This window comes from Pygoscelis adeliae, unplaced genomic scaffold (genome assembly GCF_000699105.1).
Source record: "Pygoscelis adeliae isolate BGI_AS28 unplaced genomic scaffold, ASM69910v1 Scaffold160, whole genome shotgun sequence".
NCBI lineage: Eukaryota > Metazoa > Chordata > Aves > Sphenisciformes > Spheniscidae > Pygoscelis > Pygoscelis adeliae.
Genome location: NW_008824035.1, coordinates 3,682,078 through 3,695,880, shown reverse-complemented (window position 1 = coordinate 3,695,880; position 13,803 = coordinate 3,682,078). Strand labels below are relative to the sequence as shown.

At 43.6% G+C, this 13,803-nt stretch overlaps 1 protein-coding gene across 1 annotated transcript in view; it reads right to left on the bottom strand.

Annotated features, from left to right (window-relative positions):
• Window positions 1-5,935: 5,935 nt before the first annotated feature.
• Window positions 5,936-13,803, bottom strand: part of PLEKHM3 (pleckstrin homology domain containing, family M, member 3) — an 85,806-nt gene continuing 77,938 nt past the window's right edge. Inside the window, exon 7 of the mRNA XM_009331965.1 lies at window positions 5,936-12,381. Within this exon, the coding sequence (XP_009330240.1) occupies window positions 12,204-12,381 (178 nt within the window). The 3' untranslated portion in view covers window positions 5,936-12,203. The remainder of the gene's footprint in view (window positions 12,382-13,803) is intronic.

Below are 13,803 nucleotides of genomic sequence, written 5' to 3'. Positions count from 1 at the left end.
AGAGGGGGCCGTTGGGGGGGGACATGGGTCTTTTCCAATCAGTGAGGCAGGTCAATAAAAAGAAGAGAAGGGGTGTGAGGAGCGAGAGACACGCTCTGCTCCCTGTCTCTCCCGCGTGTATGTCCCTGCCAGTCCCAAGCAGTTTGCTCCATGGTCCCCCCCAAATTCCTACAGAGAAGGGTAAAGCGAATAATTTTAATGGGTGGCTATGCAGAGCAAGAAATGTGCAAACTAAAAGGGTCACCTCATTCTCCCAGGCTGTCTCACCATCCCAGAGGCTGAAGAGCTCATGTGATGAGGACACCACTGAGGTATTCATGGGAAAAGATCACACACAAAGCCAAGGGGATGCTGGTGCCACAGCACTCTGCTCTGGGTAGACATGTGAGAGAGAGTGCTCACCTCTGACTGAACCGAGCTTAAAATCCCCTTTTTTTGCACAAGGACAGTGGGATGCAAGGACAGGGTGTCCTACAGTGCTCTGCTGGGGTAGGTGGTGGTCCTGTGGAGTAGGTGCTCTTGGGAGTAGGGGAACGAACCTGGACCACATCTTCAGCACCAGCTGAGCTGAGAACCGGAGGAATGAAAGGGACATCAGGTGCCATGGGACTGAGGCTGTTTATTGCCACTGTGACACCTCCCAGTACTCAGAGGGAGGGACCAACCCAGCCTCACACTGAGATTCGGCTGGAGTGAGCCCATGGACTCTGAGAGCTGCCCCAGTGTGAAGTCAGCCCTGGAGTTTGGAGGCTGATGTATCTGACAAGTGAGGGACAGATTTCAGCTCTATTCATTAGCTTTTAAGATAAAATCTGGGACAGGAAATGGCATGGGCAATGCTTCTGAGCAAGAAGTATGGAAGGCTCATCTAGTTACCTAGGCTCAAAATTAATTCAGACAGTTGAGAGACATGGGGTCAGATGCTGAAGTGCTCAACGCCTACCCACTTGTTTTCCAAACAGCCCATATCGGCTCCCTCAGAGAACAGTGAAGACCAGCAGGTGTGGAGCACTCTGGTTCCTGACAGGGAAAGCAAGGCAAGCCAGGCTGGCAGCAACACTCAGGTTTATGAAGGGCTCTGAAATGTCCCTTCTTGACAGAGATGCTTCTCTTTTTTGAAGCTGGCTGATTTTTGAGCAGCATTGTCCAGAACAGGGTCAGGAAGCAGGTAACTTTCCCACCCCTCACAGGACAGCTGTGGGACTATGACGGGGAACATTTCTGCTAAATGCTTTGATGGAAAAGAATTACCTCCTGCATCTGGAAAGAAGCAGGAAAACACATTCCCATGCAGTGGCATCTAACCAAGGAACAACTACATAGGAACCACCTCTGATGGAAGAGCAATACTTTTCTGCAGCAAGACTAACAGGTCCCATGTATCAGCATGGCTTGGAGAAGAAAGCTTGCCATAACCTCATGAAGAGCGGAGACAATGAGCAGGGAGAACAAACTGGAGCCACAGACCCACAGACAGGCAGGCACTGTGCCTGGATCTAAACTCCCTGGTGCTCTGACTGATTGGGAGTGGCATTTCAGTTTGGTCCACTACATATAAACACTGAGTTCAGCTGCAAAGTCTGGTCCTGCAGCCAAAATGTTGAGGGGAAGCCTACTGTGAGCCCAATGTGAGAAGTGGAGCTGCAACAGCCTAGAGCTGAAAGTGTGCCGAGTCCAGGGTATGCTGTGTAGAAACCCTGAGACGCTGGACTCTTGCCCTTTTCACCTCATGGCCGCCCTAAGCACAGTATTTTTCTTAATGTCATCTCTCAGCTTTTATGGGTCCTTGTCAGCATTTCTACAGAACACCAGAGGGCAATTCAGTTCAGATATATCCCTGCTCCCAGGAGGAACCCTCATCTCTCTCCACTGATTGCAAGGTGGACTTGTCAGCTGCGTTAGGCTCCTAAAATTTGGTGGTGGCAATATCCTCCCTGAGACAAAATCACTAGTTACCTGCTCTAAACATAGTAAATGTGCTGCTTCTGCTCGCCCTCCCCTAGCAGGCCTCCACACAGCTCCTGCCGACAGCTATGGAAACATTCCCATGGATTACCACGGGTGCTGGAGGAGGGCCTTATATAGTGAGACTTCTCTGCCTCCCCTTTGCCCTAAGCCCTTCACAGAAGTACTTTATTGTTTTATGACAGCGCAGTAACACTTGACATAAATCTCTAAGCACAGCTAACAATGTCAATACTGTGTAAATACCTACAGTAGAGACCCATATTTTATTATACTTTCGCCCTCTTTTACTTGCTATCACCCAGGGTTAACTCTGTGCTATATGCACATGCATTTTACAAGGAATCTGCCAATTTTATACACTGCTACAGCTCATGTCTCTAAACACTGAGAGCCCATCTCTGGTTCTTTCACAAACTGGAGCTTTCATTGGAGTCAGCAGAGCTTGTATCTGCTTAAAGGATCTCATGCTGTCTGTTAAATCAAAGACGAGTACTCTTCAAAGTGCAGAGTCCAAGTCAGAACAAGACATTTTGCAATATGTACACAACAAACAACATCCACCAGTGTCACAAGCAATTGCGTGCCGCCGATGTCTGATGACAGAATGGTACGTGCTGGGGTCTCAGTTCTTCCACCCTAACCTTGCTCCTCCAGGAGTCTGTACCCTCTGCTCTCAGAAATCAGTGGGATTACTTGCAGGGCAAGGCACAATTCAGTGGAGAGGCACTCATCGTGTTTCATGACTTAGTCGCTGTACTTTAGGTATCTGCCTGCAGTGTCAGTCACAAATGAGATTAACTTACAACCTTTAGTGCTATGAAAGCACTTTGGACTGAACTGCTCCATGCACACTGATTAAATCTATTACTTTCTTACACAGATTCAGTAACTTGCACTTTCTTATTTTTAAACAATACTTAACTTCACTAACAATTCCTTCTTATTCACCTGTAAATACATCATATTGTATCTACACAATAAATACCTGGGAATTTTCAAGTCAATGAAAGTTCAGCCCTTAACACAAGCTATTATCTCACTTCTCTTGCTTTCCAGATGAGCCTCGCACCTTCATTTTTAATATCGGAGGCTAATGCCTCGAACTCAATTATAGAAAATCAAAAGTCACTTACTATAAACAGCAGGCTGACTTTTTAGCATGTTTACAGCCTCAATGCCAAGTTTTATATTTGTCTACGCTTAAAATGGTTGGAATTTACTCCTGCTTGCCTTGGAGACTTTGTCTGGTTTTACTTGTGACACCTGATTATCTGAGATGCTTTTCACCACCTTCTTATAGTGGTAATACTCAGGCCTTTAGATGGGACCACTATTTTGGAGAGTATTTAGTTAAACGAGAACTATTTTAAAAAGACAGCCCAGAGCTATGTACACACACTCCCAGAATATTTTCGTTTGCCCTCAGCATGCCTTTCACTGAAAAGGTATGGTAAGCCTCAGACCTGGAAGGTCCCTCTCCGTCCCTAAGGAAAGAAGGAGGAAGCTAGCTCCATTTGGGTTAATCTATTACTATACTGTAATTGGGATTGTATCATACATGTTACGGAAAAGTTGAAAGAAAAAAAAAGTTTCCTTGAGCCTGGAGCACAGTTCTGGACAAGGAGCTTGTACCATTTGATTTATTTTAGACAGTGTCCGCAGGACTTCATAAACTTGTGGACACTGTCACTTATTCCCAGAAGGGCTGCATTTCAGTTCTGCCACCTTTTAGAAAACCAGTTAACTTCCCATATTAAACCAAATACTGTTAATTCTGGTCTAAGAGCTAGAAGGGTAACTTTTTAAAAATGAACTGTCCTGACCTTTGAGAGAAGAGCTGGAGCTTGGCTTGGCATGCTCAGGTGATATGAACCATATCATGGGTTCCATGAACCATGGAACCACTCATGAACTACTCATGAGACTTGGCCACAGAAGATGATCAACTCTCCTGACTCAACCTATTGTAAAGCATTTAACATGTAATGAGAACATGAAAGAACAAAATCCAAAAGACTGGCTGTTGGACCTACGGGGTTCTAAGATTTGCCCATGATCTAATATTCCCAAACACATAAGCTTATATGGTTATAAAACACTGACTTGTCCCACCAGCATGAGGAGTATCAACCATGAAGAGAACAAGGTGGGTGGATACTCTGTGGGTGCTAGTCTGCCTCCTTTGCTCAGCATCAGAAACAAATGCCACTTTGCTACCATTGCCCAAGGGACCTGGAGGGCCCGCTGCAATTCACAGTCTGACTGGTATTTTCTATGGCCTGCTGCATTAAAGGCTAGCTGATAAATTAACACAAATGGTTAACAGAACAACCCAAAAAGCGTCACTTTTCGGGGTGTGCGTGCAGGAGTTAAGAACAGGGCTGCCAGTGTAAGGTTTTATTGGCAGAGTTACACTTCACCGGAGAGAACACAGCTTTCACGTAATGACAATGTACAACAGGGAGAAAAATCCCACCACTTTAGCTCCTGACTGAAACCGAAAGAAATGTTGCTTGAAACTCCAGCCCCAAGTTGCCCATGACAGCCATTGGAGTATGTCCCTTCAGCAGCTCATTTCAGTGACGGTTCGTACACTGTAACAGCACAACAGAGAAGCTGGGAAGGGTCAAGGAGGAGAGAAGAAGCTGTGTAAATACAGCCACAGGAGGACAGAAAAAAAACCCCAAAGTGCTCCTCCCAGGGCTCCCTAGACCCCATGGTCTCTGCTCTGTGTTGATGCTTTTTCCCACCATCTCTTACAGGGTAAAGTGAGGAGGGGAAGTGGCAGTGAAAGGGGAAGGAGACATCGTAACGGAATTTGCTCACCTTGTAAAGCAAATAAGGAGGAAGAGAAGGTCTTGCACATGGTTTTCTCGTGCAGCTTGTGTGGTCCCAGTCAAACATTAACTCTTTGCTTGTAGCCGATTTCATCACAGGGATGAAGTCCAAAGGTCCCTGCAGAAGAGAGGATTGACATTCCTGGTGGACTTCTGGTCTTTCTGAGAAGGGGCAGGAGGGCAGTGAAGGAGGGGATATATCCTTTTCTTTGAAGGCCACGAGAGCATGGGGCTAGGTGTGGATTTCTCTGGGGACCCTCAGGCAGGGGGTTTAGGCTCATGAGCTCCATCAAGGCTCAGTGCTGCAATCCTTACAGTCATCAAATCCACAGCTCCAGGGAGCTGCAGAAGCTCCTCAGCTGCTGCACTGGAAGAAGCAGCCCAGAAAGGCAGGAATCATGCTTGCTCCTACACCTGTTGGTTGGAGAGCCCTTACTACGTGGGCAAAATCCTGCCCTCCCAGCTCTTCAGTGGTTCCTTCAGTCCAGCTGGGAGATGCCTCCCTCACTTAGGATTCAAGGCCTTTAGCCTGGACCCTTTTGGCAGCGGTCCATGTGACAGCCACACAGTGGGGAGCTGCTTCCCTGTGCCTCCCGTGTGCCTCCCAGGAGCTCCGTATCCAAAGGTGCCCAACAACAGCTCCCAATAAGCTCCCCTGGGAACTGTTGGGGATCAGCACCATTAAAAATCCAGGCATTTATGGCTTTAAAAAAACACTTAAAGAGATTTAACTGGGAATCCAAACCTACAAAGCCTGATGCAGTCACTGACAGTATTTCCAGAGACCTTCTGGCTCAGACTCAGGAACGGTTAAATATCATAATTTGCTTAGATTTGGAAGACTTTCACCAGCAGATTAGCATTTTTAAGGAAACTAGCACTCTTTCAAAACTTGTCCTACCCATGGTGCAGTACCCACCAGAAGGCAAATTAAAAAGGACGAGTAACTTTTTTTTAGTGTTTATTGAGAGTTGCCTTTATACACGAGGGACCGGTGCTCTGATGCTGTCACAAGTGAACCCAAATAAACCCTGCTCAAGTGCCAACAAGCAATTCAACTCACTGAATTTAAATTATAACATTACACATTAATAATAAATTAAGACTATTGCCTAATAGCTGCAGATAATTTAAAAAAAGCCTTGCCAAAAGTAAAAAAAAAACAAAACAAACACAAGAACAATGAAACACACACAATGATGTCGCCAATAAGTTAACAGAGTAGCACACACACGTAAGGGTTTTCCAAAAACTCAGGGTGCGCTGCCAGTGATGCTAAAATCCATTGCAAGTGCTGCAGGTGAGCTGGTGCTCCGGCGGGAAGGAAAGCCCGGGCTGCCAGGGACAGCACCAGCCGCTGCGCTCTGCTGTTCACGCCTGGCTTCCCCCAGCCTCTAACTGCCTCAACTGAACTAAAGTTGATTTGGAAACTGCCTTTATCGCTTAAAACCCTTCAAACACACATCTTGCCCATGAATTCTTACTTTTGCTTAGCTCAAGTATAGAAGGGTCTGGTATAAGCTAACCTGATATCACAGGTATCAATGCCATTAAAAATCAGTCTGAAAACACACTTTAGTTTAAGCAAGATCGACTTTGTAGACAAGCGCATAAGCAAAACTGAAACAAATCCTTTTTTCACCAAAACAACGCTATGTATTCAAGGATTTATATTGGTTTAATGCGTGGATTAGACACGAATAAATAAATAATTGAGCCACTGACACTGGTGCACGTAGACGAGGCCTAATACACTTTGGTCCTAGACAGCTGATAGCTTTCCAGGCCTGGATTTCTCTGATGCTGCCCGCAAGTGGCATCTTTGCGATTTGGATTAATGCCCACCCTAGGAATTTTGATGAAATTGGCATTTTAAGATATGACCCAAGCCAGTGTGTGCACACCAGGGTTTTTTCAAGTAAAGAAGGACTTTGCACATTATCAACCGTGCTGTTTCCTCACTACACTGCTAAAATGCAGCGACAGCACTGCTGTTGTCTAACGGGATTCCTGCTACTGGTGTCAAACGTGGACTTAAAAGATCACAGTCAGTATGGGCATGTGCCCAGGGCTGACACATGCTGCAAGAGTTAGCCACGTACTTTAGCAAATAATGGCAAAATTTAAGCAGGTTAACCCTTCTCTAAGGTAATGCTGACCAAACCCTCACTGGGTTAGCCTTCAGGGAGCCAGGCTGCATTAAAATTAAGCTTTGAGGAAAAGTCTTCACTCCCACTGCACTGGACCCAGCTGTGCCATGCGGGTAGGGAGCACCGTAAAGGAGTCCCTCGCCACGTGGCGTGGGCTGGCCAGTGATTCCAGGAGGAGCAAAATTACACATGACCTGATCCCGTTTTAATGCCCAGTGCTTGCCATTATTATATATGCACAGCTCCTGAAGGTCTCGCATAAGCACAGCCGCATTTCTGGCTGAAGAGAAGCCCAGCTAGTCTCCAAAATACAGGTAATAAAAACCAATGCCACATCCATGCTATCCTTTCTCATATTTCCCTCTCAAAGCACAGACAGTAAACAAATTTTATGGTCACCATTCCTAGCAAGATGGAAACTGCCATAAGCAAGGGTTTCGAGCTCCAATGCCAAACACGCTGCATCATGGCAGAGCATTCCTGAAAAAATTCTTCACTTTTGAAACTTTAAGGCACCGAATTGAGCAGAAGTGAGGGGTTTCCATGCAGCTTGGTGTCTTCAGAGCTGGTATATGCAGCCTGTAGAGCTCACTTCATGAGGGCAGAACAAGCAAAACTGATTTACTCAGCTGCCCCTGCAAAAGAGCATGCACAGCCACGGGAGAGTTTCAGTTTAAGCCTACAAGTTAATCGAACAGCAGATTCAATCAGGAAATCCAAAACAGGAAGATAGACACTAATATACAGTACTGTAAGGCACTCCTACTGGGAAGGGAAAATTGGAAGGCAAATTACGAAGGAGAGAATGATCAGACTCGACTGGTTCAAAAGCAACACAATGAGACATGAAGCTCAAAGTCTAGCTGTAGGCTCAGCACTGTGAGCAAAGACAGGGACAGAGACAGTGAAAGAGAGAGAGGGGACTGGCTTGCAGCTCAGCAGCAGAAAAAAAGAGAGAAGATTATGATGATTATTCAATTACATTTCTTTTATACAGATCAACAGTCGGCTGCAATCCAGGCCGTGACCTTGGCAAGCCTGGGAAACTCTCGGTGGCTTCTGTTGCTACAGGGAAAAAGCAAAATACAACTGTGCAGCTTTCCCCATTTCATTGTAAACAGACATCCTCTGCATTTTTTTTTTTTTAAGTCTTTCAGGACATTATCATCAATCCATTATAATACACACAGTATCCTGATATTAAGAGAAGCCTTGACGAGAGGAGCTCTAGAGGTACCCTGATTATTCACTCCTAACAGGGCCATCAGAGCCTGTGGAGTATTGTGAAAAACTCAAGTTCCTCACCAAAAAGAACCTTCTCTCACTTATCTAGGAAACCCTCACAACTGCCAATTCCTATCATCCCAGCAATGAGCTCATATTGGTATGTGCCAGCCAGGATATTGTGTCATATCACAAAGCCATCATTTTTCACTACCTAAGACAGACAAAGAAAAGCAATAGAAAGATTTCTACATAAGAGATCCAAATTTCTCTTTTTATAGGTTGATAAAAAAAGCTGCGGTTTGCATCCCTTCGATAGGTCCTTCTCCCCATTAAAGGAAAGCTAGAGGGTCAGGGTAAAGAGGAAAAGAGACTTGACTAAGGACCTCTACAGTGTCCTAGATTAAAATAATCTCAGACTAACTAAACTGAGATAAGAAGTTTCTAAGTAGTTGTAGAAGGTCAGGCTATAGTCCATTGCAGTGAAGCACCCTATTTCTACACTGATTAAAAGTTCTGTACAAGCAAAAGCAGCAACTGGATGTACAGATCAATTCCTCCACTGTCAGCTATGAAAGCACCTTCTCTGTGAAGGAGGCAGACAGCACGTTTTATTCTTGATTCACAATGAAATGCTGTTGTTCAAATGTATTTCATGCATGGGTAGGATGGGACTAGAAGTACCAATAGGTTAATTTCACCTGCGTGTGTGTGTGGAGAGATTGTGCAATCTGGAAAGACCCCAGGTACTTTTCCAGCTGATGCCCACCAGTCTGCAGAGCAGAGCCACATGCAGGCTATGGGCTGCAGAATGGGAAGAGTAGCACTGGGGAGCAGCATGCAGCACTGTTAGTACAGCGGAGACAACCGTGCAAGGCTACAGAGTTGTCTGAAATCCAAACCACCTACAGAACTCCAGGCTGAGTCTCCTGCTAGCACGTGGCTCTTGCAGGAAAATTGTCTTTTTAGAGTTGGGTCTTTTGAGAGTTAGTAATGTGAGCAGTAGTTTATGTTTATTCTCTTGCCTTGCAATCCTGAAAAACGAATAGGGCTTGTTCCCACTGCATTGGCACCTTCTGAGGGCAGGATCAAGCCTTTCATTATGCTTATGAAAGGCAGTGACAGAAGACTTTATCTTACTCATTCATATGGAATAACTTTTTTTGGATAGGAGCTAGGCATCCCTGAGAGGAAAGCATCTTCCACGTTACAGTCTGCTCCTATAGCTACTGTGAGAAGTTATATTACTTTTCCAAGGTAGAAATGAATGTGTATCCATTTTAGGAACTGGCTTGTTTACAACAACACTGGATTTTAAAGAAATTAATCTGATCTGTATTGTACAGTATCCTTTTACATAAAGCTTTGGGCGCTGCCAGCATATCGTAACAACATGCTTTTGCTCTTTGCCGGTAGTAATGGCAGTGGTTCTGGACCCATGACTAATTCCAGCAGTTTTGCCAACATCATACTCTTTTTTACTGTAAATCTCAGTTTGCAAAGAAACTGTTCTGTAACACCTGTACAAACCCAGAGTAAATCCAGTGCTGTCTATGTTGTTATTCCAGAATTCAGCTAGAATATCTAACCACCCACACAACTGGTACTTTGGAGATCAGGACATCTGTCAAAGTAACTAATAGTTTGCAATGTCTGAACCTGGATTCCTTGACTCCATAGGGTTTTTGACAGTGCACACAAGCAGCCTTCTCTAAACCGAGCTGGACATGAACCAGTGCTGTAAGGTATCTTAAATACCAGAACACGATGATACGAAAAACACCACCTTTTTTTTTTTAATGACCCACCATTATGTCTAGAGCTAATTCAAAATAGCACCTGCCAGATTCTGACAGTTTCAGAGCTACTGGCTTTGCCACAGGACTAGTTGTAGTGACACATGCTGAAAAACATGGGAGCGTACTGTTTATTCAGCCAGTACCACCGCAGTTCCTGTTTGCATGACTAATTCCACAATACTTCCCCAGTGTTTGCATTTGTGAACATGCAGGGAATTCTTCACGTGGGAATGGACTTGCAAGGAATATATCTTTAAGGATGATAGCCGAAAGCAACTCACTTCACATGAGAAAGAGTGAGCTGAGAGGCATCCCTGTGTAGGGGAAGTATTAATTTTAGTGACAAAGGTGCATGATTCACCAGGTTGCAAATATGGGAATCCCTATACTACTTTGCCAAGAACAAGGAAAAACCCTCAGTTCCTTCCAAAGAATCCCACTCTGAGAAGGACTTCTGGAAAAGAAAGGCACTGGTTGTTTAATGTATACAGATATAAACATGCTTATATAGTTGCACTCAAATTTGAGAAAGCTCAGATTCAGCTACTTTCTTTGACTGGAGACTGGAAAAGGTAACCACTTATACTCCAGTAAAAGGCAATTCGTTGTAGCATTCTACCTTTTAATGTAAGCATGATGTACCCTGTTCTTTTATTTAAAATACTTCAGCAATTAGTGAGGTGCTTCAATGATCAGGACTGCTTTCTGCCTTGAATACAACAGCCTGCAGATTATATAGGAAGCAAAGATCAGTATTCTGCATTTTCACAAACCTATGTGAGAGGAAAAATACACATGCATGTGACTGGCTTTTTTCTCCTGAAACCATATTTGCTCTCTGTATATAGATGTGTGTGTATATATGTGATTGCTTTCATATGTATGTAATACACATATTACTGCAGGGTCTGGAGAAAGAGTTAAGAATGTGGATTGGAGGGAGGAGGATCTCTAAGTGCTCACTGGAGGTGAAGCCGCAATGAATTAAACATACTACCAGTGATGACACATCTCCCCAGTTAAATGCATCACATACTCCCCTTTCACAATATATGTAATTTACTGTGTTTAATACTTCCCTGTGTTCCAGGTGTGTGGAGCAGAACCATACCTTGAAGAACTTCGCTCTCCACCATGGAAGTCACTACAGAAGTATAAAATCCCTTAGAGCTCGCAGAGAACGCAGGACACAAATCTCACGTGAGCACAGCAAACTAGTGTTTCACAATTTTGGAGGTATTTTCTAACTAACGTGGGCAAGACCACTTTCCTGACTATCAGTCTAACAGGTTCAGGTTAGAGAAACATTTAAAGTAAACTTCACGAAATAAAAACAAAACCAATGTGGACACTTAAAATGTCTTAAAATATGACACTAGCAGAAGGTCAGAACCAACATCATGTTACTGGAGATGAGGACGTGGCCTCACATAGATCAAGAATAACCAGGGTAAAACTCAATGGACTTCAGTGACAGAGCTTGACTGATACACCCAGCCTGAACAAAAACAGCAGCAAGTCCCCTGCTTATTTGCATATGGAATAGTTCACTGGGGTGGTTATAAATATATAATCATAGCTGAAGGAATTATTCCGCGTCTTATGTTTGCAAGGACCCTGAATAAGGTTTGATGGGAGATACTTTTCTTTCTTCAGGGAGGAGTGACATGTAAGTTCACTGATCCTTTAAAAATAGCTCTCTGGAAACATGAGGAAATGGAACCACGTGTCCACATCAGAAGGAGCAGGTGGGTTTAAAACCATTCCTGCCCTATTGGGTTCTGTGAAACACCTCACCAGAACCTCTGCCAAGGCTAATAATAAATAAATAATACCCATAAATAAGTAGATGATTCATCAATTCTAAACGAACAACATAAAAAATAATGTGGTCATGGCAGCAAGTATTTTCTGCCTTGAGGAAAGGTCTTCTCCAGAGGTGGAAAGGAAAAAGTTGGGTGCTTAATTAGCTAGACCTAAAGCATTTCAAGTAAACCACATTTTATATGAGAGCTAGCGGCTGGACTTAAATGCAAAAATGCAGTTTAGCCATTGGTATTTCAAAGCCAACAAGGCTTTATGGCCACTTTGGCAGCTGCTATTCACAGATGAGGAAGGTCAGATATTATTTTGCAAAAAGATTTCTGCCTGGCTAAGCTGAGAAGTTGCTTGAGCTGGCAGCTAGGAAAGGGATTCTCTTCAGGCTGGCCACTGCCTTAAGGAACTCATGTGTTCTGATATGACAACTCAAACATGTTGCAAGACTCTTCAAAGTTTTCATCCATATTCAGTCGCTTCCAGAAGGATTTCTGCTTCTTCTGCAATTCTTTACGCACACACCTGGGGCATGGTACAGCCTTCACTTTGCACTCAGAGTGGAAGACAGCACCACAGCTTTCACACCTGCAAACACAAATTAGTGTCAAAATTGAATGACAAAATAGGACCAGAGCATGCAATGGACTTCACATGGATTGTGGGCAGTAGACATTCCTTCAAACAGTTCTGGTAGCGCAAAGAGCACTATATTTCAAAAGAGTGGGGTTGTAAAAGACACCGGCTTGCCCACACCTCTTCTGGTGTGAAGCTACTCAGGACCACTAAAATAAGTTGACTTGCATCCATCTGCAGTCGCTGAGAATCTGTCCCAGCACTCCTGCTTCACAGACAGAAATTTTTAGCAGGATTAATACTTATCTTATTATTAACTAGCATTCAGGTCTATCACAGAATAGACACCAATTTTGTTTTATGAAAGACAAGTTTGCTGCTTTGGTTTGTAAATGAGGAGTAACAATATTCATTTCCATTAAGATATATTAGAGCATTTGCAACAGTCAAGATATGACATTTTCCTCATTGAAGTTCCAGTGGTCAGCTGTTCTGGAAAGAGTAAAAGTACAGTCCACTTCAACAGCAGGAGAAGTCGTCATTCCACAAAGTAAAAAATGAAACAGAGGTAGGTGATATTTTCTGCTCTGTGTCCTGTGGAAGATCGGACTAGATCAACACAGTTATAGCTTCCGGCATTCAAAGGTGTGCTATTCTGTTCTCAAATGTGATATTATGACTTCAAACAAATCAACTGCTCAAACAAGATGACTGGATTACTTTTGGGGCACTCTGAGGCAATGGATGTAATGTCACAGCAGATCAAGCCCCAGTTCCAGATGGCTGTGGAGCAATGAAACATCTGGTGATCATGGAGTGGGCTACAACTAAACAGATGGACATTCTCAGCCTTTCAATGTAAATAACTATCCGTAGTGATGAGTAAGTCACTACAGCTTTGTAACCAAATGAAAAAATAAAAGGAGGACAGCGTCAGAGGTACAAAGTCTTAGATTCCAGCTGGATAATCAAATAATGAAAGCAATAAAAGATCAAACTTTAGAGCAATTTTGAAATACAAATGAGGGGCTGATCACCCTGGTGGTTGTGGGAAGTCTTGAAATGCCTTGCACTTTTCCTTTTTCACAGCTGTTGTAATCAAATGACTATATGAGAATTCACGTGTCCATTGTTATATCTTTAGTGGGTTGGTTTTGTTTGTTTACTTTGAGCTTTTTTTGTTGTGTTTTTTTTCTTAGAAATAAGGTTCTTGTCTTCAAGACTGTGAAGAAAAATTGAAAACGTGAAGAAACAAACCCCAAACACTGAGAAGCCATAAGGCAAATTGTAATATTTGGTATACAGTCTGGCAAAACTGAGACAAGTCCATATGCTAATAAAACCTGTGTCCTGGTTTCGGCTGGGATAGAGTTAATTTTCTTCCTAGTAGTTGGTAGAGTGCTGTGTTTTGGATTTAGTTTGAGAATAATGTTG